Source organism: Triticum urartu, chromosome 3A (assembly GCF_056163025.1).
Source record: "Triticum urartu cultivar PI428250 chromosome 3A, HENAU_Tu73, whole genome shotgun sequence".
NCBI lineage: Eukaryota > Viridiplantae > Streptophyta > Magnoliopsida > Poales > Poaceae > Triticum > Triticum urartu.
This window is the reverse complement of record NC_141875.1, coordinates 428,059,114-428,084,629: the sequence shown is the minus strand read 5'-3', so window position 1 is coordinate 428,084,629 and position 25,516 is coordinate 428,059,114. Positions and strand designations below refer to the sequence as shown.

General features: G+C 48.9%; 3 protein-coding genes across 3 annotated transcripts; 1 reads left to right on the top strand and 2 right to left on the bottom strand.

The window, feature by feature from the left end:
- Nucleotides 1–7,496: 7,496 nt before the first annotated feature.
- On the bottom strand, nt 7,497–8,607 carry LOC125529782 (uncharacterized). Its single transcript, XM_048694201.2, has one exon. The coding sequence runs from the start codon at nt 8,130–8,132 to the stop codon at nt 7,740–7,742; it is 393 nt and encodes a 130-aa protein (XP_048550158.1). The 5' UTR covers nt 8,133–8,607; the 3' UTR covers nt 7,497–7,739.
- A 4,947-nt stretch (nt 8,608–13,554) lies between these two features.
- Nucleotides 13,555–14,867, top strand: LOC147979946 (uncharacterized). The gene is made up of 2 exons (XM_087515410.1): nt 13,555–14,573; nt 14,855–14,867. Exons 1-2 carry the CDS (start codon nt 13,555–13,557, stop codon nt 14,865–14,867), a joined length of 1,032 nt encoding a protein of 343 aa, XP_087371536.1.
- A 1,905-nt stretch (nt 14,868–16,772) lies between these two features.
- Nucleotides 16,773–23,896, bottom strand: LOC125548400 (putative receptor-like protein kinase At2g42960). The gene is made up of 9 exons (XM_087547266.1): nt 23,619–23,896; nt 23,443–23,490; nt 22,379–23,128; nt 22,177–22,281; nt 20,631–20,753; nt 20,390–20,560; nt 20,157–20,286; nt 17,287–17,496; nt 16,773–17,213 (listed from the first exon to the last, which is right to left on the bottom strand). Exons 3-9 carry the CDS (start codon nt 23,041–23,043, stop codon nt 17,082–17,084), a joined length of 1,536 nt encoding a protein of 511 aa, XP_087403392.1. The 5' UTR covers nt 23,044–23,128; nt 23,443–23,490; nt 23,619–23,896; the 3' UTR covers nt 16,773–17,081.
- Nucleotides 23,897–25,516: the final 1,620 nt, after the last annotated feature.

Sequence of the window (25,516 nt, the reverse complement as noted above, 5' to 3'; positions counted from 1 at the left end):
CTTTGTGACTGACAAGGAGCATTGGAATGAAGAACTTCTACTTCAATTCTATGATACCCTCCACATTCGTGGATACAACAAGGATCCGAACACTTGGATCCTTGAGTGGATGACGGGCGATGCACATCATGTAGCTAAAGCCCAAGACATCATTGAGCTCACAGTCCTGCCCACTCCTGGCGAATATTATGAACCAGGTTGTCAGCAACACCAGAATGCTTTGGAGAGCATTTTTCAGAAGCCAGAGCCTAACATGAGCCAAATGCTGAGCATGATGAAGCCTCTGCCACGCGACGCTGAATACCCAACGGAATTCTTTATTGAAGACCTAGAGTATCTGCCCCGCACCATCTATCATATCATCAGGCGAACTCTATGGCCTGTCAAAGGACATTCATATGCAGCGAAGCTTGAAGGAGCAATGAAGACTTTGGTTTTCTATATCTTCAATGGCATCAGCTTCAATGCTCAAGACTTTTTCATCAGGCAGTTGGCTGCATCTGGCTCCGACATCTTTGGTCTGAAGTTCTATGCTCCATGGGTAATGCGCCTCATCAAGCTTCATTCTGTTATCAACTATCAGCCGTCTGCGCGCAATCACCTTATATTCTTGCCAGAGGTTGATCTGTCTGTCGAAGCCATTTACCCAGAGCCTGCAAAGGAGCCAATTTATCTTCACAATGTCGATCGTCAAAGCTTCACCCAGCCCATTGAAAGAGTTCAGGCCGTTTCTCGTGTTTACCCCTTGGCTGGCAATACACGTGCCCCTCGCACCCAAACTGAAGCCACTGCAAGTACCATTGCCCAAAGGCCTCGGAAGCGATCTCGTGTTCTCAATTACCAAGAGCTTCTCATCGCTCTACATCAGAAACAGGATAAGCATCATGACTGGCTTAAGCGTCAGATGAAAAGCCTCTTGGTGGACGTCAATTGCATTCGCAATGTTGCCACCAAGAATGCCTTTGTTACACATGAAACCTGTCGGAGGTCTTGGAAGAGCTTGACATTGCTCAGTGCTGAAGCTGATCTGCAAGACAATGGCTTCATAGAGAGATTCAAGTTTGACTCAACTCCTCCAGGGAATGCTCACTTGCATCGAACTCCCTCACTCGAAGACTCTGACTATTCCTCCTCGGTTGCAACGGTGAATGCCAGAGTCATAGATGATCAAGATGACGCTACTTCACCACCTCCAACTTCAGCGCATGTCGACACTGCACCAAGTTCGTCTGCACCACCAAACCACAACGACGTCCCTGCTTCATCGCCTACTCCACATGGAAACGAGTAGCAAGCTCTATGTCTTCAAACCTTTTTGGTCATTACTGACAAAAGGAGGAGAAGCATATGAGTTGATAGTCTTCAAGCGGGTCCATATGGGTGGTTGCTATACTTTTGCTTCATTTGCCAAGTGCTTACAACTCTCGCTTTTGATACATTTGGTTCGTTTTGAGTTGTAACACTTAAACTTGATGGTCGTCTGCTACCTTTTCGACACTATGCGATGCAATGATAAATTCGGCATGTGCGATGATAAATTCCGCACGAAGTCATTTTGCAGACGTCCATTTTTCATTATGCATGTCATTATCTCCGTTATATCCTTTCATGCATGATGAATTGTCTTCATAAGTAGAAGAGGAGCTCCGCAAGCACAACCTGCAATGTGCATTTGCATTCAAAAGCAAAATACTTATTGAAAGTGCTAGTGATCGACTAGAGGGGGGGTGAATAGGCGATTTTTATGGAAGTCTTCAAAACATGGAAGTTTCGAAGACAAATGATAGAAATAAACCCATTACCATGCAGCGGAAGGTAGACTACACTAAGCAAGCCATAGTCAAGTATTCAATGAAGTGAAAGCACAATGACTAATAGCAGCTAGGCAGTAAAGATCAGGTAGGAAGATAGTGTGAAGCCAATCAGGACAATCAGTTACTCAGTGAAGACAAAAGATAATGCAATCATACAATGACTTCACCAGGGCCAACAGTAAGTAAAGGAAGGGGAAGGATGAAACCAGTGACTCGTTGAAGACAATGATTTGTTGGACCAGTTCCAGTTGCTGTGACAACTATATGTCTGGTTAGGGAGGCTGAGATTCAACTCAGAAGACCGTGTCTTCACCTTATTCCCCTTGAGCTAAGGACACCCAGTCCTCGCTCAATCACTTTGGTAAGTCTTCAAGGTAGACTTCCAAACCTTCACAGACTTTGTTCACCGGCGATCCACAATGACTCTTGGATGCTCAGAACGCGACGCCTAACCGGCTGGAAGATTCACAGTCCTGAAGTGTAATAAGTCTTCAGATCACACAAACAGGAAGACCTAAGTGATGCCTAACACTCTTTGGCTCTGGGTGGTTAGGGATTTATCCTCGCAAGGAATTCTCTCTCAAAGGCTTCGAGGTGGGTTGCTCTCAAACGACAAAAGACGTACACTAACTCTGAGCAGCCAACCGTTTATGGTTGTAGGGGGTGGGCTATTTATAGCCACTAGGCAACCCGACCTGATTTGTCCAAAATGACCCTGGGTCACTAAGGAACTGACACGTGTTCCAACGGTCAGATTTCAAACACACACGACAACTTTACTTGGGCTACAAGCAAAGCTGACTTATCCAACTCTGAATAAGATTTGCTCTCATAGTCTTCACTCGAAGACATAGGATTTTGGTTAAGCATCACTTCAGTCATTCTGACTGGTTCTCTTGGACCCCCACTTAACAGTACGGTGGTTCCTATGACTCAACAAAGAAGAAAAAGAATGACGAAACAACTAAGTCTTCGCGCTCCATAGTCTTCACGCGATGTCTTCTCTTGTCATAATCTTCAATGTGAATGTCTTCACATACCATCTTTGACTTCAATGTCTCCATGCATTTTTAGGGGTCATCTCTGGCAGGAAAACCGAATCAATGAGGGACTTCTACCTGTGTTATCCTGCAATTCTCACAAACACATTAGTCCCTCAACCAGGTTTGTCGTCAATACTCCAAAACCAACTAGGGGTGGCACTAGATGCACTTACACTTATATGCACATCTTCGGGGCGAGCCTTTCTGCTACTTACGAAGACAATACCTAAATCCTTTACAATTTCACATACTTTTATCCCAGTTGAAAACTTCAACCAGTTTGTCATCAATCACCAAAAGGGGAAGATTGTAAGTGCATCTAGTGCCACCCCTAGTTGGTTTTGGAGTATTGACGACAAACCTGGTTGAGGGACTAATGTGTTTGTGAGAATTGCATGATAACACAGGTAGTAGTCCCTCATTGATTCGGTTTTCCTACCGGAGATGACCCCTAAAAATGTATGAAGACATTAAAGACAAAGGTGGTATGTGAAGATATTCACATTGAAGACTATGACAAGAGAAGACATCACGTGAAGACTATGGAGCGTGAAGACTTAGTTGTTTCATTGTTTCCTTTTCTTCTTTGTTGAGTCATAGGAACCACCATACTGTTAAGTGGGGTCCCAGTGAACAAAGTCAGAGTGACTGAATTGATGCTTAACCAAAATCCTATGTCTTCGAGCGAAGACAATGAGAGCAAATCTTATCCAGAGCTGGATGAGTCAGCTTTACTTGTAGCCCAAGTAATGTTGTCGCGTGTGTTTGAAATCTGACCATTGGAACACGTGTCAGTTCCTTAGTGATCCAGGGTCATTTCGGACAAATCAGGTCGGGTTGCCTAGTGGCTATAAATAGCCCACCCCCTACACCATAAATTGGTTGGCTGCTCAGAGTTAGTGCACGGCTTTTGTCGTTTGAGAGCAACCCACCTTGAAGCCTTTGAGAGAGAAATACTTGCGAGGACAAAGCCCTAAACACCCAGAGCCAAAGAGTGTTAGGCATCACTGAAGTCTTCCTGTCTGTGTGATCTGAAGACTTGTTACACTTGAGGACCGTGAATCCTCCAGCCGGTTAGGCGTCGCGTTCTGAGCATCCAAGAGTCATTGTGGATCGCCGGTGAACGAAGTCTGTGAAGGTTTGGAAGTCTACCTTGAAGACTTACCAGAGTGATTGAGCGAGGATTGGGTGTCCTTAGCTCAAGGGGAATAAGGTGAAGACACGGTCTTCTGAGTTGAATCTCAGCCTCCCTAACCAGACGTAAAGTTGTCACAGCAACTGAAACTGGTCCAACAATTCATTGTCTTCAACAAGCAACTGGTTCTATCCTTCCCATCTCTTTATTTACAATTGGTCCTTGTGAAGTCATTGCCTGTTTGCATTATCTATTTGTCTTCACTGTGCGTCTGCTTGTTCTGATTGGCTTCATACTGTCTTCCATCCTGATCCATACTGCCTAGCTGCTATTAGTCTTTGTGCTTTCACCTCATTGAATACTTGACTATGGCTTGCCTAGTGTAGTCTACCTTCCGCTGCATGTTAATAGGTTCATTTCTACCGATTGTCTTCGAAACTTCCATGTTTTGAAGACTTTCATAAAAATCGCCTATTCACCCCCCCTCTAGTCGATAACTAGCACTTTCAGTTCATTTGCTGAGGGAAACCCTTGCTCCCGGTCTTCTAGATCAGGAGATGGCAGTGTCTAGCGCCGCTCATCATCATGGGGGTGTTGTTCTTGGAGCAAGTGTTGACTAAAGGGGTCCATAGATGGAGGGGCGCCATTTCTCCCGTTTCTCCCACATCGATGATGACACGTCTCGACGGCAATGGCGCAGCAGAGTCTAGCGATGGATGTATCTTGATGGACAAGCACAGGGCGATGATGTTGTTTAGCGTCATGGTGGTGCCGACGATAATTGGGCCTAACAAGTTCAATGCGTCGATCCCTCCTGAAGATGAGACGATGAAAGATGATGGCAACAGATTTTAGAGCATGCGCATGTGATACGCGCTGAGGGTCTGCTAGAGCGGTTGGTGCTCTCGGCTCACAATGGGGCGGCTTTGCGAGGCCACCAGATTAGATGGTGTGTCTTGGTCTGAGGTCAGTGCACATCATCAAGTTTGTAGGTATAGCGATAGGGTTGAGATCCTCAGCAGTACTGTACACTACTATAGTGCGGATGACACATGGGGCTGGGCCCACACGACATCGAGCGTAGTGCACGGTGCGCTACAACAGAGAATCCTAACTCATAGCGACATAGGTCACCAGAACGGTGGCTTTGGGTTGATCCATATATTTGTTTTGTCCGACTTTGTTGAATAATATAATAAAGATGTTCAAAGGTTTCAACCTCCTTAAAGGAAAAACTGCAACCAGGCATGGTTGAGACAGTAGGATTCGATTCAGCTGCAAACATGTCACATGTTGGACCATTTGATTAAACGTTTTGTGCAAGAAAAGGGAAGGAGTGAGTGCTAGCAAAGAAATGAGGGGAAAATATCTTAAACCTCGCTTTCTCATAAAATTATGTTAGACCCATCACAAGAGTGAAAGTGTCCTTAACTTGAGCTCATACGAGCTCAAGCGAATAGTAAAAATTCAAAAAAATCTGAATTTTTTAATGACAAACTTTGTGAAATGTTTTCAATGCTTGCAAAATTTCATTATGAAATGACATTTATGAAGTCGTGTAAAAACAAAATCTATGCTCGAATAAAGTTACTTTTAGAGTACTGATATTCTTTTGTCATGAATTACACAAATTTCATTATATGTTGAAACTGTACAAGCATTTAAAATGAATGTTCAATTTTGCAACCAAAAAAGTTTAGAATTTTTAGAAATGTTTCCTAGTTTTTGTATTTTTACTGTTCACCTGAGCTCAATTAATCCACGTCCCACATGAGAGACTTCACTCTGAGCATAGCGCCCATCGTTTCCAATACTCCTTGTTGAAAGCGGAATACCAATATGGAAATCGAGGAGAGTTGGAGGTGGTAATCGCTGAGTGCAGGGCCTTCAGGCGCCTTCAGGCATACGGCAACGATCTCGGGTTCAACTTCTTCCCCGATGCTATGCAACCAGAACCGGAAGCGATGGCATCGCCACCGTTGATCGCATGAACGCACCTTACACCAGAGCTCAATATATGGAAATTGATTAAAAATGCTTTTGGAAGTAACATTTTCAGAGTACCGATTTTTTTGTCATGCCTTCTAGGAATGTGATTCCATGACAAATTTTTGCAAACACTTAGACTTTTGTCAATATTTGTCACAAAAAATAACAAAAAAATCAGATTTTTTTTCGATTTTACTGTTCATCTCGAGCACATTTGAGCTCGGCAGTAGAAATGTTTCTGCTCGCGAGCTCAAATGAGCTCACTGAACAGTAAAATAAAAAAATGAAAAAAAATCTGCTTTTTTGTGACAAAAGTGTTAAGTGTTTGCAAAAATTCATCATGGACTCACATTCCTATAAGGCGTGGCGAAAGAAACAAATTCAGTTCTTCAAAATGCTTTCGAAAGTAGCATTTTCATAGTACTGATTTTTTTCCACGCCTTATAGAAATGTGATTCCATGACAAAGTTTTGCAAGCACTTGGAACTTTTATCAAGGTTTGTCACAAAAAAATCAGATTTTTTTTAATTTTTGTTACTATTTATCCCGAGCTCACTTGAGCTTATGAGCACAAACTCCGCGTCCGAAAATGTCCTTCTGCTCCCGAACTCAAATGAGCTTGGTGAACGGTAAAATAAAAAAATCTGAATATTTTTTGTGACAAAGTTTTAAGTGCTTGCAAAAATTCGTCATGAAATCACATTCATGTAAGATGTGGCAAAAAAATCAGTTCTCGAAAATGCTTTTGAAATAGCATTTTGAGAGTACCGATTTTTTCCCACGCCTTTTAGGAATGTGATTCCATGATTTTTTTTTTGCAAGGACATGAAACTTTTATCAATTTTTGTCACGAGAATTCAGATGTTTTTTGAATTGTTTTTTATTTTTTATTTATTGAACTTACTAGCCTAAATGATTTACTTGCCACTTATCTATGTATTAGACAAGGGTAATTTTGTCCTAACTAATCCATAATTATGTGTCTTGGTCATTGAAAATAATACACCTTAGATGAAGGAATGAAGGGAGTATTTTTTAAATTTATTTTACTGTTCATCCTGACCTCAGAAACTCAGCGTCCGAACATCTTATGGTCATGTAGCGGTCCCAGGTAAAAGTGACGTCCCAGGCAAACAACATATGTACAGTGCCAAATAGTGAAAATTACTGTAGCTATGCCTGCATCCAACGAAGCAACGGCCAGCCACGCCCCAGGCCGAGGCCCTGGCTGCGTGGGGCCTGGGTCCGCCAATGGTCATGACATTTCCGTTAAACAGGAACCACACCGAAATTTCTTTATACTCTCTGCGGTTTTTTTTATTCTGCATATTAGGTTTTTTCGAAGTCTATCTCATCCAACTTTGACCAAGTTTATATAAAAAATTAACTTTGACCAAGTTTATATAAAAAATTATAGACATTCATATAACAACATCAATATCATTAGATTCATCTTGGAATATATTTTCATATTATATTTATTAGATATTATAGATGCTAATAATTTTTAATATAAATTTGGTCAAACTTAGTAAAGTTTGACTTTCGACAAATCCAATATGCAAAGTAAAAAGGACCGAAGGGAGTACACAAGAGGGCCGAGTGAGGGCATTTACAACTTGTCACGGATCGGAAGCCTCCGAAGAACGGCAGACTATTCTGCACAGAGGAAACAGAACGAACCAAAAAACAGTCAACCAAAGAATCACGCACGCCTCTTGTCCACCACCACCCTCCACGCCATGGCATCGGGTGAGCTCAGAGCTGCTTGAAGCCGAAGCGCATGAGGAAGAAGACGAGCCTCCCCACCACCACCACGGACTCCACCAGCCACATCACGTGGTACACCACCTTCTCATACACCACCGCCAGCACGTTCAGGCGCGGCCGCCACCGCAGCGCCGACAAGAAGCCGACCGCCCGGGCCTTCGAGCTCGAGCGCGCCGGCGTGCCGCCATTGACACCGTTCCCGCTCCCGGCGGCCTTTCCAGCAGGCATCGGCGCCGGCGCCCCGCTGACGCCGCTCCAGCTTTCCTCCGCGTCTCTTAGTATCGGCTCCGACGTCCCGCTGGCCCTGCTCCGGCGCCCCGCCGCCGACTTCCTCGGCATCGCCCGCTTCCGTATCCACTCGGCCACCTTACCGCGCGCCATCAAATCAATCCAAGTTGAACGATTTCCACTCGATCGAGTAAGTTGCTTCTTGTTGCTTGCTTGTTTGCTGCTACAGCTCTGGACGTCTGACCTCCTCGTCCTCTCGCCCGAGCTTTATATATGCTGCTGCGAGGCCAACGCGGTGGGCGAGACGACCATGCCGCCACAGCTCGGGTGCGCATGGATGGAAATGGATAGGAAGACGCGAAAGCAAATAACAACACGGGCGAGAAGCCGAGAACGAGACTAGAGGAAGACGATTCAAAGTCAAACGTACGCCTGGTCAATAAACAAATGCATGCTGAGCCTGACGGCTGTGGGGTTTCCCTGGAAGATTCCGGTCTGAAGGGAAAGCTCACGCTGCTGACGTTGTCAGCGCGATGCCTTGGTGAAGGAGATCAGCAATGTTTGGACTGACTAGAAATGCCTCGTTAGTTAGTTGAGCTCATTATTGTTGTTTGATAGTGGAGTATACATGCCGCCGTGGTGCTCAAGTCAAATTATTCAGTTGATCGCTTCATCTTCTCGATGTACGTACTACAAAACATTGTTTGACTCCGAATCTCTGTTTTTTTTAAATCTATTTCTTGCTGTGAGAATCTCTGATGACAGGAGGGATGACGCTGACATGCAAGTGGCTGATCGTATGATTGTTCTTTTCTGTTTCTAGAACAAAGCTAATGGGAATGGGATGATGCTAACACCAATTAGGCTGGAGAGACCACAACATAATGGTATCTTGCACAGCTAGGTGGCTCGCGATGGTCTTTCCCCTCCCCCCTCCGTAAACCCTAAACCTGTGGCGGTGGCTAAGGTGACTAGGGTTTCGAGGACCTTCGTCTGGCGCCGTCCTCCACCGACCTCTCAGCCTTTACTGCTGAAGGGGGGCCATCGGAATACGCGCGTACGGGTCGTGTAGCTTTAGGTTTTAGGGCTTAGGGCTTAGTTGCTAAGTTTTTGGCCGTTCGACGTCATGGCTTTAACAAGGGTGACGGTGGTACCCAATAATAAAGCTTCATATCCTATTACCACACGGTGTTCTGCTTGTTGGTGAGTTTTGGATCTGGTTGCTGCTTGCTAGTCTATTCAAGTGGAGATGTGTGGTGGTGGCGGCATCGCTATGGTGGATTTATGTCCTCAGCTTCCATCGCGATGTTGTTTGCTCCAGTGTCGAAGCGGAACTCGGGAGGTAGTGCAAGAGTGGATGCAGATAGTGGTATGCGGCGACGGCAAGAGGAAGATGGTGGATCATGTGTTGGGTTTGTGGTTGGCGGCTGGCAAGCTGGCAGGTATAGTTTCCTTCTCCAACATCATCTTCGAGAGGGGGCACTAGGTCTAGAGTTCGACGGCGTGTCCGCGATGCTGCTCTAGCCAGATTCTTTGAACGATAATGTCTTAGCCTTTGGTAAGGTACTATGGATGTCCGAACAGCTGCATATCTACGATCGAGGAGAACCATTGGCAGTGTATCCACCATGTTTCTCCCCTTCCCAACGGGCTTCAAGCTCGCGAACTACGATAAGTACAACGGAAACACATATCCCTCAGTTTGGATCAAAGATCATATCCTAGCGATCCACGTGGCGAACGGCGATGATTTACACTACATAAAGTACCTGCCACTAGTGCTAAAGGGTTCGGCCCGGCATTGGTTGCACACTCTGCGACCGGGCTCGGTTAACACTTGGGCAACTATGCAGTCCGAGTTCATGGAAAATTTCTAGTGTACATATATTAAACCCGCAGATGCCGATGATCAGGCCCTCATAAAACAGAGACCAGGCGAGTCTATACGCAAAGTTCTGGGCATGGTTCCTCAAAAAGAAAAAGAAATCGTTGACTACAGCAACGTCGAGGCCCTCGCTGCATTATGAAACAACGTCGGCAGTGAATAGCTCCCCAAAGATTACGACAACTAAAATCTGAAGACCATGCAGCACGGTCATGATGACCAAGTTCTGTGCCGGGAAAGACAACTGGCCCACCAAAAAGAAGGGTCGGAGCGACTATCCCGAAACATTCGAGATGCGGGGTGTTACCCACGAAACAAACGCGGAACAACAAGGACAGCGATGCTGAGGACGGCGAGGTCAACGCCGGATTACGCAACTAGTGCTAAGGCGGCGGGGCCAAGAAGAAGCCATTCCAGGGAAAGAAAGGTGGTGGCGAATCATGTCTGAATAAAATTTTAGACTAGCCATGCGCCATCCACCCCATCCACCTTAGAACGGCTGACCTGCCTGCCAGCCACATCAACCGAAATTGTTGGATCATTGAGCAAGCTTCGCAGCTAGGTAACAACAACCACGGAAATCCCAACCTGCATAATGATGACGACGGTGATGGGCAGCAGCCTCGAAGGGGCAATGGCGGTCAGAAACAATACTCGCCCGAGATGAAGGACGTAAACATAATTTATACATCCCACACCACCAAGAAGGAATGAAAGCGCGCGCTCCGCAAGTATATGTAGTGGCGCCCGCAGAGCCGAAATACAACACTTAGTCAAAAATTCTGATAACGTTCGGCCATCGAGATCATTCGACTAGGGTCCACCACAGCAAAATCGCCATGCTCGTCCTCGACCCTATTATCAACTGTTCCACCTGAGTAGGGTTCTGATGGCCGGTGGCAACACTCTCAATCTCATCTACTTGAAACCATTAAAGAAAATGCGGTCGGAGTCATCGCGCATTCATCCCAGTAAGACCAAAATCTAGGGCATAATCCTGGGCATGGTGGCTCAGTGCACAGGGAGCCTCACGCTCGACATGGTGTTCGGGACTCCCAACAACTATCATATTGAAGCTTTGACATAGTCCCTTTTCGAAGTGGCTACCACATGATGCTTGGTCGGACAATGTTCACACGGTTTCGCGTCATGTCGCACTACGCGCACATGAAATTGAAGATGGCGGGCCCAAAAGGCGTCATCACTATATGCAACAAATCCACTTGGAGGGTGTCTTCCACCTTTTTGTTTGTTGCCTTCCACTTGGAGAGTGTTCTAGCCACTAGTCAGCGTTGTTTCGGGTGTCTTGTCCCCTCCTTCCATGCTACTGGTTTGTCTAGCTTTGGACGCATCCTTGAAAAAAATGATGACAAAATTGCCATGGTTGGTGAATAAAATTGGACGTGAAAATTGTCATGGATATAATAATTAAAGTGCTAAAAGCTGCCAAGGGTTAATAAGGAATTTGGCAAGCATAATTAGCAAGGAGATGATAGAATTGCTCTAAATGAACCGAAATTGCCGAGCGAAGAAACAGCAACTAGATAATAGTACCTCATGCCCTCGACCTTCGACAGGTAATCTGTTTGCCTTTCTTATTTTGGATTTGCGCTCACCATCCGACTTCCATTTCTTAGCCGTTGCTCTCCTGCATCAACGGGATCCACACAAAAATGGCCAGGTAAATGATGGGAGGCAACGAGTCGGTCTGAAATGAAAATAGGAAAGTATGGGATCCATAAGCATGTCTAGACGCGAGGGGGCAGGGTGAGTAGACTACTAAGCCTAATATGGACTCTTTTCTCAAAACTGAATTTCCTTGCCAATTTTAGGATTTTCTAGAAATATCAAGCACCCTAGACATGCAAGTCTACAAAAATATAAACATCGAAAAATAAAGACATGCAAGTGAAAGTAAACAATTAGAGTTAGAGATACGCAAACACGGCTCACTGAAGATTTTTCTCGTGGTTCAGACAGTTGACATTATCTTACATTCAAGTTAATTGAGGCTTTGACTCGTAAAAGGTCTAAGATTATAAGGATCTCGGCTGCAAGATTTCATAAAGGGACGGTCCACGAAGGACACTCACCCATAAATAGTTCACGAAGGAACAACCAACCTATTCCATCATGGCGTATGCTCACGAAGAACTAATCTCACCAGGGTAGATCTTCACGAAATAGGCGACATACAAGCCGTTAAAAGTTTTGTTCTTCTCAAACTTGAAGATTTCCAAACACCTAGCCGATCTAGGAGAAGCACACCCTGCAGAAGTAACAAGATAGAGGTTGCTTGATGATGAATCCTTTGCTCTTGTACTTCAAAAGATAATCTCCTCAATACTCAAATCTCTCTCTAGATATGGCTTGTGGGTTGGAGAGGAGTGGAAGTAAGAGGGGATTAGATCTCAAAGGATTAACTTAGTTGGTTAAAGTAGGAAGCTCTTTGAAATTAGCACAATGAGGCGGAGTTCTCTCTCAGCCTGATGGGAGTTGCTTTTGCGGTTCGCCCATGCCCTGATTTGCTTCCAAAATCCAGCCCAACTGTAACCCCTTCTTCTTCCTTCCTTCCAACCCGCACAGAGATTCGTGCGCTCGATCGGCTCACAGTGCGTCTCGTCATAAACGAATTGTAGGGAACATTCGTTCCCCATATTTTCCGAAAAAGTTTGGTCTCTCCTTCTCCGACCTCTCCCGCAACCTCTTCCTACTCGGAGGCGATTCTCTGGCAACTGCGGCAGCGCTGGAGACGGGGTGGACGGCGGCGGCACAACCACCCAAAGGAGGTGGACGCTGCTCCAGCCTCACCGCCCTGAGCAGGGCTGCGGCGTTGTTACCGCCTGCCACACTATTGAGGCGATTGGCTGCAGACAGTGGCAGCGGCGGGGTGGAGAAAGAGCTTCCTCTCCTGCTCGTAGAGGACAGAGTGGGTTTGTTCTGTCTCTCTCTTCCTGTTATGGTAAAATTTGTTAAGAAAGTTCTTTTTACTCTACTATAGGCAGAAGTCAGTCAAATCGAAATGTCCACCCAAATGAACCATGTAGGTTCTGCCTGTTTCAGCTGATGAAGTCACCTTAGAGCAACTTCAATGGGGTGACCCATTTTATCCGCGGTCGTCCGTTTGAGTCGGCGCGGACAGAAAAGGCGGCCCAACGCGCCGACTCAAACGGACGCGCGTCCGTTTTTCGTCCGCGGGCGACCCATTCCCGATCCATTTTTAAGGCTGATTTGCGTCGACGCGGACACACGAAGGACGCGCGTGCGGTCGCCTACTCCTGTCCCCGGGCCCGCTGGTCTGTGGCACATTGGCCTCCTTCCCCGGGCCAACAAGCAACCCTCGCCCCCCGCCTTCTCCGTCACCGACGCCGCAACCCATTTTTGCGGCGACTCTTCCAGCTGCCGCCGCCTCCACATCCGCCCAGCAACGCCGCCCCTTCCCCCAGTCGCCCGCCGCCGTCGGAGAGCAAACTAGTTCCCGCTGCCGCTTCCCCCACCGCACAGCCGCCCGCGATCAAGAAGACGCCTTGCCGCCCCCGCTACATACGACCGGCACGCTCATCGGACGCCGTCACACTCGTCGAACGCCGGCAGGGCAGCTAGCTGGTCTGTGGGCGCCGCGTCTCCCCTCGCCGGCCGTCTCCTTCTTCGACGCCCACAAGCTGTTCGACAGTTTGCCAAGGTATGAAAATGAACTCCGTCGACGAGTTCTTTTTTCACAATTTCATTTGCGACTCCGACGATTCGTCGTCCGATGACGAGGAGGAGATATTGGCTGCCATGTTGGTCCATCACCACCTCAACAACCAGCGGCCGTTGTTCCGTGGCTCCATTTCGGGCCACCTTCCGGCGTTTAATCGTAACCGAGAGAGCGGGCATTTCCTTCTCTGGAAGGACTACTTTGATACAACAAACCCGTTGTTCAAACATCACAAATTCCGCCGCCGGTTCCGTATGAGTAGACATGTTTCCAACCGTATTAGAGAGGGAGTGGTCGGCTATGATGACTACCTCGAGTGCAAAGAGGATGCCGTCGGCAAGATTGGTTTATCCTCTTATCAAAAATGCAATGCCACCATCCGAATGCTTGCATACGGAGTGCCCGGTGATCTCATTGACGAGTACGTCCGTATGAGCGAGTCTACATGCCTAGAGTCCCTGTATAAGTTCTGCAAGGCTGTGATTGCTATGTTTGGCCCTGAGTACTTGAGAGAGCCGATAGCTGCAGATACAACCCATTTGTTGGCGATGAATGCTAGCAGGGGCTTCCCGGGGATGCTTGGCAGCATAGACTGCATGCACCGGGAGTGGAAGAATTTCCCTTCTGCTTGGCAAGGGCAGTATAAGGGACATGTCAGGGTTTGCACTGTCATACTAGAGGCCGTGGCGTCTCAAGATCGCTGGATCTGGTACTCTTTCTTTGGCATGACTCGATCACACAATGATATCAATGTGCTTCAGCGCTCGCCGGTGTTTGCTAGGCTTACCGAAGGCAACAACCCACTGGTGAACTTTACTGTCAACGGCCACAACTACGACAAATGGTACTATTTGGGTGACGGTATCTATCCTCAGTGGACCACTATTGTAAAGACAATACCCAACCCTGTTGGAGAGAAAAGAAAAATATTTGCCCAAGAGCAAGAGAGTGCTAGAAAGGATGTCGAGCGTGCCTTTGGTGTTTTGCAATCTCGATGGGGCATCGTTCGGTATCCTGCTAATACTTGGAGCACGCAAAAACTATGGGAGGTGATGACTGCTTGTGTGATCATGCACAATATGATCGTAGAAGACGAGCGCCCGGAACGTCTGTACGATCAAGGCTTCCAGTTTCAGGGTGAGAATATTGTGCCTGAGCATGGAGTAGCGGCAACATTTGAGCGGTTCACTCAGTTTCATGAAGACATGCGTGATTGGGAAACTCACGTGCAACCGCAAAATGATTTGGTTAAGCATATGTGGACTCATGTTGGCAACCAATTTTTTTTAGAAAAGGAGGATGACCCCTGGCCTCTGCATCTGGGAGATGCATACGACCACTTTATTAATTATTCTCGAGGACCTTACAAAGTATTACAAACAATAGACCTGAATCCACCATCTTGGCAACATATGCCGCTACTCTTATCCATATGATGAAGGGATGCTAGCTGGGCCACTACCCAAACCACTCACCTAAACCTAACATCAAAAGCCGGAAGCCCCAGCCGAGCCACATACCGGGTCTGGGGCACAATCCGGTCAGACACACTCTTGTGTCGTCTCCGCCATCTTCCACAAGTCCGTCTTCAGATTATATTGAGTCTTCTACTTTGTGAAGGCCACTTCTGCCATCGACGTCACCATGACGCAAAACAGCTACCTCCTCCTGCGCGAGTCCATCTCCGCGCATCGGACGCCGAGCCTCAACAGCGCCATGCCGCCGATCTCCGCCGCCATCAATGAGTGAGATGAAGAACCGCTCCACCACGACAAGTACAAGGTGAGGAAGGGCGAGGTCGCCATCGGAAACACGGCTGGAAGATAAGTATCATAGTCACGAGACATGCCCGGAGCAGCGACGCGGTAGATCAGACAGGCCGCCACCAGGAACCAGATAAGCTCGCCATGTACACTCAGCATCCCCATGCCCAAGTCGGCGCCTTCAAGAAGGTGACAACGTTGTGGCGCCGTCGCCGCTTAGCCACCGGGGCTAGGGTTTTCACCCGGGCGCGGGGGAAGGGGAGAGGCAGGGGAGGTTTAGCCTCGGCGCCGCCACCAAGGAGGGAATGGCGTCCGGGACGCCATCGACGTCGTGACCGCCACCGGCGGCCAAGGGTTTCCCCCGACCAAGCACCCTGCCGCCACCTCCGAACCAGACACAACATTAGCAGGCGCGTGCACGCCGGAGATCCAGGCTGGCCGGAGGTCATGCAACACGAGCGGACCAGATCGCCTCCGATCTGACGAGGGGAGCCCGGGGCCTCCCCGCGCCATGACCAGCGCCCACCGGACCTCGCTGCCCGCGCAGCCGAGGAGATCCGGTCTACCTCACCGACAAGCACTCCCCGCCGCCGGGGGAGCGTCGTCCGCCCCAGCGAGGCCGCTGCCTCAGATCAGCCGGCGCGGATCTGACCAGAACAAGCACCGTCGTGAAGAACACTGCGCCGCCACCGGCCCGCGCGCTCCACCGTGACGTGCCGCCACCGGACAGCAGGCCGCGCCGCCCCGCACCGACCAACAGCGCGCGCCACCCGACGCGCCGGCCGCCGAGCTCCGCCTCCGCGCCCGAAGAAGCAGCCCCCCGCGGCCCCTGTTCCAGGCGAGGTCAAACGAGATCCCGCCGCCGCCGGCACCGCGCGGGCTTTGCCTGGCAGCACCCGCCGACGGCGGCGGGAGGAGAGGAAGGAGGTGGGGGTTGGGTTCGGCGGCGGCTAGGGTTGGGCGCCCGAGTCGCCCGCGGGGGGGGGGGGGGGGCGACACGGGGCCGGGGCAGGCACACAATAGCTCAACTGATATCTCAAAATCCTGTTGGCAACCAATAGATGTATCTTCTTTTATTCGTTTGTAAAACTATGTGAAACATTTTTATTTTTATTTGGCCTGTAAACTATATTATTTATTTGGGCGGACTATTTTGTTTGTTAAATTTTCATTTCACAATATGTTGAATGCAATGCAAAATTGGGCGGTCAACCGGCCACGCCTGCACATATGGGTCAGCGCACGTTAGACGCGCTGCCAACCCATATGAAAAACAGGGCGGACGTCCGACCCAAACAGACAAAAAGCGGATGAAATCGTCGACCGTTTGGGTCGGCCCGTTGGAGCTGCTCTTATGTAGTTTGCCCAACAAACGATGACATTTTTCAACAGAAGCACGCAAAAAACAGAACTCACAGGGTAACAATCCAAGAGCCAAAAAAACAGAAAAGAACATAAAGAATGGTCCACTGTCACAAACTGCAGGAACATCCCGGTTCACAAGCATGATCATCCCAGTCACCAACACACACATATACAGCACACAACAATTGAACAAAATACCAGGGAATTCTTCCTACAAGAATGCTTCTGCTCGATCTAACAGCTCGGCCTAAACTTCAGCTAGTAAAATCTGGGCGTGCCTTCATTAACCCACTAATATTTCCTACAGGTAATCACCTTAGTGATGAACATCATTTCTCGGACTGATCAACGAGCATGAGTGCCCATGATGCAAGATAGACTCGTAAACGTCAGGTCTGAGACCGGTCTGATCTTGAGCTGCCAGTCCTTTCTACCTTGATTGCAAATTCAGCCGAATTTGTTCCCTCTGTAATAGATTCGATGTCCATGCTTCCTGTGCGACTCCTCCGGTTTCTCCGGTCCTTTTAAGAAGAGACATGTTAGGCAAAATTTGTGTTATAGCACACATTATTAGAGTAGGATTTTAAGCATTACCTCCCGGAATGGAACTTCTTCAGACTCAAGCATCCTAGCAACCTGGCCCATCTTAGGTCTCTTTTCAGAGTCAGGATCAACACACCTTAGTGCGATCAACAGAGCTCGCTTAAGAGCCCTAATTGTTGGCCTAACCTCGAGGATTGGATCAACCACTTCTTCTGCTCTCCGGTTGGCTATCATCATTTTAAGCCACTCGACAAGATTGACCTAAATAAGAGGGTTCAATATCATCTCAACAAAAATATATACTGATTTTTTCATATATAAAATACTTACTGGAGCAAGCAAATCATGAAAGCATAATTGTCAGAAGCAAAAACTGATACAAGAGTTTCCATGGACACGGTACTAGACTATCATATAGTTTAATTGCCATTTTTAGGATTTCTGCCATTCTTACTGAAACATTAGCACTGTAGGTCTAAATAATCTTGGTACCATGTCCAATAATTCAATTTATCTCCTGAGCTTCCATGCTCAGTCTACCTAAACCCCTAAACATCAAAACCCAGCACTTTACCCATAAACCTTAACTCACATGTCGTGTAACCCTCTATTCGAGTTGGCGGTAGTTTTGCCACCATGATTGACATGGGTGGAGTGGTTTCTTCACACAAAATGCTGCACATGTTTATGAAGCACAAATGGCTATCTACTTTCCTCTCTCCGTAGTACTCGAATCATCTGGCTTTCTCCAGGTCGGCATGGCCTACTGTCCTGGTAACCTACCACGCCACCGCCAACATATATCTTCTGGTGACGAGCATTGACTGCCATACCTGCCACCGCATGCAACCTGTCCATTTTTCTCAAAAAGGAGGTTGAAAACTCTGGTCTCTGCATCACTGTGATGCACACCACCGTTTTTATTAAAGTTGATGCAAGGTAACAAAACCAAATACATCAAAGAGAAGAGTACAGAACATGGACAACTACAGCTTCACCATTACAATATGTGAAATTAACACCAACGACTAAGTCAGACTTCTTCCGCAGCAACGTCTTCAAAAAGAGATAAACGTCGTCACCATGTCCGTTCAGGGATGGGAGGACAAGGATTTTCATCCAGGATGCCGAGACCAACCAGTGAAGGTCAGCACATCAAGAAGAAGACAACACCTTCAACAAGAAAACGACGCGAGCACGTCGTTGCTGAGCCCCACCAATAAAGATCAGAACAAAAGTTTTCACCCCGGATGTTTTTTTTTTAGAAAAGGAGGATGACCCCTGGCCTCTGCATCTAGGAGATGCATACGGCCACTTTATTGATTATTCTCGAGGACCTTACAAAGTATTACAACAATATGCCTAACTCCGCCATCTTGGCAACATATGCCACTACTCCTATCCATATGATGAAGGGGTGCTACCTGGGCCAAATACCCGGACCACTCACCTAAGCCTATCATCAAAAGCCAGAAGCCCTAGCCGAGCCACATACCGGGTCTGGGGCATAAACTGGTCTGACGCACTCACATTTGTCGTCGCCGCCATCTTCCACAAGTCCGTCTTCAGAGCAGATATTGAGGCTTCTACCTTGTCAGGCCACTCTGTCATCGACGCCACCATGACGCCAGACAACTGCCTCCACCTGCGCGAGTCCATCACCGCGCATCGGGCGCCGAGTCTCCACTGCACCACGCCGCCAAGATCCGCCGTCATCAATGTGTAGGATGAAGCACCGCTCCACCAAAAAAGGCGCCCACTGGTCCCTCGATCCTCGGCTGCTGTCACCGACCCCATACTGAGCTCGCCACCACACTGCCCTCAAGGCGACGCCTTCAAGAAGGTCACGGCGCCAAGGACGCCGCCGCCGCCCACCGGAGTTAGGTTTTCACCCGAGAAGCAAGGTGGTGGGGTGTGGAAGGGCATACCTCGACCGACGTCTCCATGAAGAAATCGGCGCCCACGGACGTCGTCGTCGTCGCGGCCGGCTGGAGCCGACCAGGGGTTTCCCCCAATCTGGATCCCGACCACCAGTATCACCCGCAACCCAGAGGCAGGCCAGACGCCTGCACAGCCAGGGACCGTCGAGGGTGAAACGCACCGAGCAGGGGAAGATGGCCAGCAGCCAGATCTGACGCCGCCAGCCACCAGGGCAGCCACGTGAGGTCCCAGCCCACCGAAGATCCACCGGCCACCCGACCAGATCGCCGGCACCGTGCCCACCCCACTGCTCACCGCAGGTGACAAGGGGCCTCGCCGGGGGCCGCCGCCCAGATCCAAGACCCTCCGATGTGAACCAGAGCAGCGCATGCCCCGCCGCCGCGGTCCCCGGCTGCGCCATGGGCCTTGCCCGGCGGCAGCCTCGTGCGGCGGCGAGGGGGAGAGGGGAGGGAGAGGGGAGGGAGAGGGGCTACTCCGGCGAGGGGGGAGTTGCCCCCAAGACGCCCACTAGGGGCGGCGCGGATCTTGAAGACGGATCTACCGGTAGCGCACCAGCTTGTCCTTGGCACCAGGCCGTCATGGCGCTAGCGTAAGGGTGGGGCAACCTGTCCATGGCCTCCTGTTATGCAACCAGACCCGTGCTGCTTCCGGAGCGACACTAGGACAGTGTCTGCCTTTGTTGGCACCACGCATACTACTGTCCCTCTCCTTACTTCCCAGCATCCATGAATAGGGAGAAACACGGTGGTCTGTGCTGCTCCAGTGATCTCATGCAGCAGCAGCCAGTGGGTGGGCTGGAGGATGAATGCTAGTATTTGAAGTTAGGATATAAAATACCCAGTTTCAGAGTTTGGCGGTTTAAGAGCCCGGGGCACTAAAGTTCAGGGTGATCTGGAATTTCTCCAAATTATATGGTGTAACATCCAGAAGGGTATAGAACAAAAGGATGAAATCGTAATGAACAAAGTCTAACCATTTACCTCATTGGAAGAGCGGCTATAGTCAACAGGGTCTCTTCCTGTCACAGTTTCCAACAAGAGAACACCAAAACTATAAACATCGCTCTTTTCATTCAACATCCCAGTATTAGCATACTCAGGTGCAACGTATCTAGAACAAGGAAAAACATGATAAGTATTAAACTCCTTTAAATATTGTAAAATAACGATGCAAAAGACCATGAATATATGATAAATAAGGGTGAAGACAATACCCAAATGTTCCCATCACTCTGGTGGTAATGTGGCTTTTATCTGACCCTAACATCTTGGCCAATCCAAAGTCAGAGACTTTGCCGTTGAATTCATCATCAATCAAGATGTTGCTTGACTTTATATCCCGGTGTACAACTTTTGGTTCTATAGCTTCATGAAGGTACGCAAGTCTGCAATCAAATGAATTTAGACAACAGAAAGGATATGTATCTTACAGACTCAGGAACTGGTGAAACTTACGCTTTTGCAGTGCCTATAACAACCTTCATGCGATTATCCCAGGTAAAAACACCATGCTGGCGCATAGCTCCATGAAGCCACTGCTCTAAGTTACCATTGTTCACGAACTCATAAACCAACATCCTGTTAAAAGAAATCACCGTTATATTGTTGCTGAGGTGCATTCTAAAGATAAAACCCCACAATGACGCAAGTGGTGCCAATTTTTTTGTCTCGGAAGCAAATGATCACAGATTACACAAAAGGCAATCAACTGTCACTAAATAGGGAAGTGTACAGAAGTATGGTACTTATGGCCCCTGAGCAGCATCATATACCAGGCCAACACAAATAACTCATGATGCTCCAGTGCTATACAATAGTTCACTAGTTTTTGCTGAAATCACTAGTCGTCAAATTATCTATGCACATTCTTCCACACATGGCATCAGGTGGAGCATTTCTCTAGGTAAATCAAATTCATACTCAACCCACTTGAACCCACCATCTCTACTTTTCCGTGTTGTAAATTGCATTGCATTTTGCTAAATTGTACACCTGGAGCAGCAGGCCGACAGGGTAGCCATATTGAAAACTACTCTCCTATGTCCTTGGGGGCGCTGTTGAGGACGCCATCTCTCCACTCCGACCCATGTCCGGGTGAAAGCCCAAGATCCGATGCGGATCGGGCGTCAGCGCTCCCCGTGCACCGTAACCTTCCTAGAGGCGGCGCCAAGGACATTGGGATCGGATGGGAGGGTCTGCAGGTGAGGGGTGGGGGTGTGCTGCCTCCCTTTCGGTGGAGCGGTGTTTCTTTCTACATATTCTTGGCGGCAGCTCTTGGCGGCATGGAGCAGCGGAGGCTTGGCGTCAGATGTGTGGTGACGGACACGCGCAGGAGGTCGACGTTGTCTGGCGTCGTGGTGGCGTCGGCGGCAGCAAGACCGGGCAAGGCCGATGCAGCAGTACAGCTCTGAAGATGGATAGGTGGCAGGTGGCTGTGGCGGCCTCATACCCGGCAGGCGTCCTGGTTGAGGAGCACGCTGGACTGGTGGGTGCCCATACCCGGCAGGCGTCCTGGTTGGGACCTCAGGTCTTAGATGTTAGGTTTGGCTGCGAGGTCTGTTTGGTATTAGGCCCAGACCATCAGCGCCCCTTCATCAGCTAGATAGGAGTAGCGACAGAGGTTGCCGAGATGGTGGCTTTGGTCTTACTGTTGTACGACTTTGTAAGGTCTTGTGTTAGTAATTAATAAATTGGCCGTATGCATCGTCCAGATGCAGAGGCCGGGGGTATTCCTCCTTTTCTAAAAAAAACGTAGCAATGTTTGGTTGCTAGCTTCTGGAAATGAGTTAATATAAAAACCACTAAACCATAACAAAAAGAATTGAAGTCACAGTTCCCTCATCGTTTTACCAAGGCTCATTTTAGATAGTCCAGTCCTTACACTAACTTGACAACAAGCTTTTTTCTTAACAACAGACCTAATTTTTGCCTGTTGTACTGAACTGCGTATGCGGCTGAAAGAAATCATTGAGCAGGTGAGTGGTGTCTGCAATTCACATACCTATTCACTCCCTCAACACAGTATCCCAGCAGACGGACCAAATTCTTATGTCGTACATGGCCAATAGCTTCAACCTCCACTCTGAATTCCTTCTCCGCCTGCCCCCTGCAAATCCCAGGAAGATGCACAACAGCACAATTATTGGAATAAGTATAAAGAGAAGAAAAGTACTAGCAAAACACCGAAAGTGAGGTGAGCTTACATGTTGTTAAAAATCTTCTTTATGGCAACCTCGGTTCCATTCACCAGACGGCCACGATACACAACTCCGTAACCACCCTCTCCAAGCACATTCTCCTTTGAGAAGCGATTGGTGGCGAATTCAAGGTCGCGCAGAGTGAACCAGTGACCCCAACCAAGATGAGAGAACTCGGGAAGGCCAACGAGGGGCGACGCGGAGACGAACGCCGCAGGAGAATACGGTTTCCTGCCTTGCCCCGAGCCGCCATCTTCACCAGAATGCACACTACCAACCCGGTCCACATTGCACACTGAGCTTCCCTGGCTCACGTTATCATGATCCGAGGACTTGCTCAGTGCCATATGCCCCACTGTCTTCCCCGGCTCCCGATTCACGGCGTGCTTGTCCTGCGTTGGGAAGCTAGGCTGCTCACGTTCATGCATCGTTTGCGCAAGGCTGCGCCCACCGCCCACCCTGTCTACCGGGATCTCCTTGGAGTAGATGGGGATCTGTGTCTGGCTCAAGTTCTCCATGGTTCTCTTTGTCTTGCGACGGGACGCCGCCCAGATACATATCATCAGCAGAATGGCCACCAGGAGAGCGACTACACCGATTGCAATCCAGACCCACAATGCCAGGCCAAGAACCTTCTTCGTCATCTCTAAACTCAGACCAGTGGAAACCATGGCGGCAGTGTGCTAAAATTTGGAGCTGTACCGCATCAGAGTAGAGCACTCCTAGGCATCAGCAACTGTAGACGAATCCTTCTCCCTGAAGAAGGACAGTAGTAACGCGGTTAGATACAGTTAGGTTGTTGTTGCGTCGAGACAATCAACACATCTCTCTTGTGTTACAAAAGCATAGCATCTCTGTTCTCGCAAGAGAGAGAAAAGAAAATTCTCCTTGGACGGACGATTTCTGCCCCGTACAATAATTGCTCCGACAGACACGCACGCGCTTTTTTTCTTGTCTGTAAGATGCATCGATCTGAGGACCGAATGCTAGAATGGAGAGGGAAGAAGGGAAGGAAGATGTCTGATCTCAGTGTGGCCGTAGGACCATTTGAGAAGAAAATTAAAGCTGACCTCTTTGTGCAGCAGAAGCTCCATCCACTCATTCGTCAAGCAAAGAACCTGAAGAAACAAGCAAAGAAACCATCAGAGAGGGAAAGAAGCAAGAAGGAAGCGAAATTAAGACGACCCGTAACGAGCATTTGTTCAAGCTAGAAAGTAGAGACCGGAAAATGCAAGCAAGAACCAACCGCGCGTAGCAAAGCTCGAGAAGAATCCAGCCTGTGGCAGCAATGGCGAAGGGGAACCCGAGGAGGGAGAGAGAGAGGAGATGGGAGTAAAAGGAAAAGGGGGAAAGGAAGGTGGTGGATGTTGCAGGTGTGGCATTAAAGGCTGGCTGGATGAGGCCGCAGGAAGACGCGACGCAGAAACGGGTGAGGGAGGCAATTAAAGAAATGGCGTGGTAGATTGGTGAAAATGGCGAGCGGAGGAGGTCGACGAAGGGGGGGCGGGGCGGGGCAACGTGCTGGTCTGCAGGATAAGGTCAACTGACAGAATATAATAACTGCATGTAGATAGCATGGCGCGGAAACAGGGTTCATGGATTCAGGCAGGCTGGCTGGCTGGCTCGGGACAGCCTTGGCCACTATCTTTTGCTTCCCCCGCCCGCCCGCCGGGTCTGCAAATTCTTGGTGCATGCCGGCCCACGCACAGCTGTCGCTCCCTGCTCGTCAGGATCCTCTGCGCCAGTCTTTGCCTAGGAACTCTTGGTGGTCTGCTGGATGCTATGCTCTACAATAAACTACTCCCTCCATTTTAAAATATAGTGCGCCCGCACTTCTTGAGATCGAACTTTGATCATAAAGAGACCGACTGCGGGGAGAAAAAGTTACATAATTAAAAACTTCTTTCGAATACGAATTCACTGATATAATTTTTGCTCCCGCCGCAACCGGTCTTGATAGTTAAATTTACGATCAAAATTGAAACACAGGGATAGAGGAAGCACTACATTATAAAACGGAGGGAGTACATATATTCTGCTCTTCTTTGGCTTTCCAGGAAACATGTGAATTGGACTGAGATTGGCAACCCTTGACCCCATTGGAAATTGCGGAAAAGAAATGAAAGCTCAAGGAAGAGCGTCACGGGCGCGTTTCATTACGGTCCGACGGGCTACGCAGACGATCAGCACCCCTGCCTGCCCTGCGTACCGGGCTTGCGGGAGGACCATCGCTGCCCGGGTAGTGAAATAATAATGTGGTGAGAAGTGGAAAGGCGGGCAGGGGCTGTTTGGATTGAGACTACCTTTGCCATATATTACCATATGATTTTTGTGATAATTGCTTTAATTGAGTTGTTTAAATTGTTAGTCACATTTTGCTTTGTCTAAGATAATCTTGCCACACTTTTTGTGTGTATGACATGTGGAGTTCACTGCTCATAAAAAAATCCTTGCCTTAGGTGTAACTAGAACCTAACATCTACCTAACTTGATCAAACTTGCCTAAGGTTAGGTATGGCAAAGTATGACAAGATGTGGCTGGGAACCAAACAGCCCCTTACATGTCAGGGCATCTCCAGCGGTGCCCCAGGAAGGCCTCCCCAAGTGTTTTTTTGCGCCGGCGCCGAAAAATCGACCCAGTCGCGCCCCCAGGAGCCCGATTTTCGCCGGCTTGGACCGAAAACAGCGCCGGCGGACCCAGGCCGAACCCGGCGCGCTGGGGGGCGCCGGGGCGAACTGTTTTGGCGCGAAACAGCCGCGGGCCCGTCGCGTCAGGGACACGGCTCTCTTCTCGCCCCTTCATCGTTCTCATCGCCTCGTTTCCCGCGGCGAATCAATGCCAAAGCTGCCGCGCCGGTCAGCCTGCGCCATTGATGCCTCACGGGCGGCGCAGTGAAGACCGGATGACGCGCGTCCCTCGCCCTCCCTCGCCCGCCACGCGTACTCACGGCTACTAGCGCACGGACGGCGCCTCGGCCTATATAAGACGCGCCCCAGCGCACTCGGCGACTCGCACTCTCTCGCCGTCGTCGTTCCTCCCTCTCCTCTCTCTCGCCGTCTCCAGTTCATCACACCCATGGCCGAGCGCTTCCCAGGCGACGGCGCGGCGGCGAACGGCTTCGGCCGTCGCCATCTACACGAGAA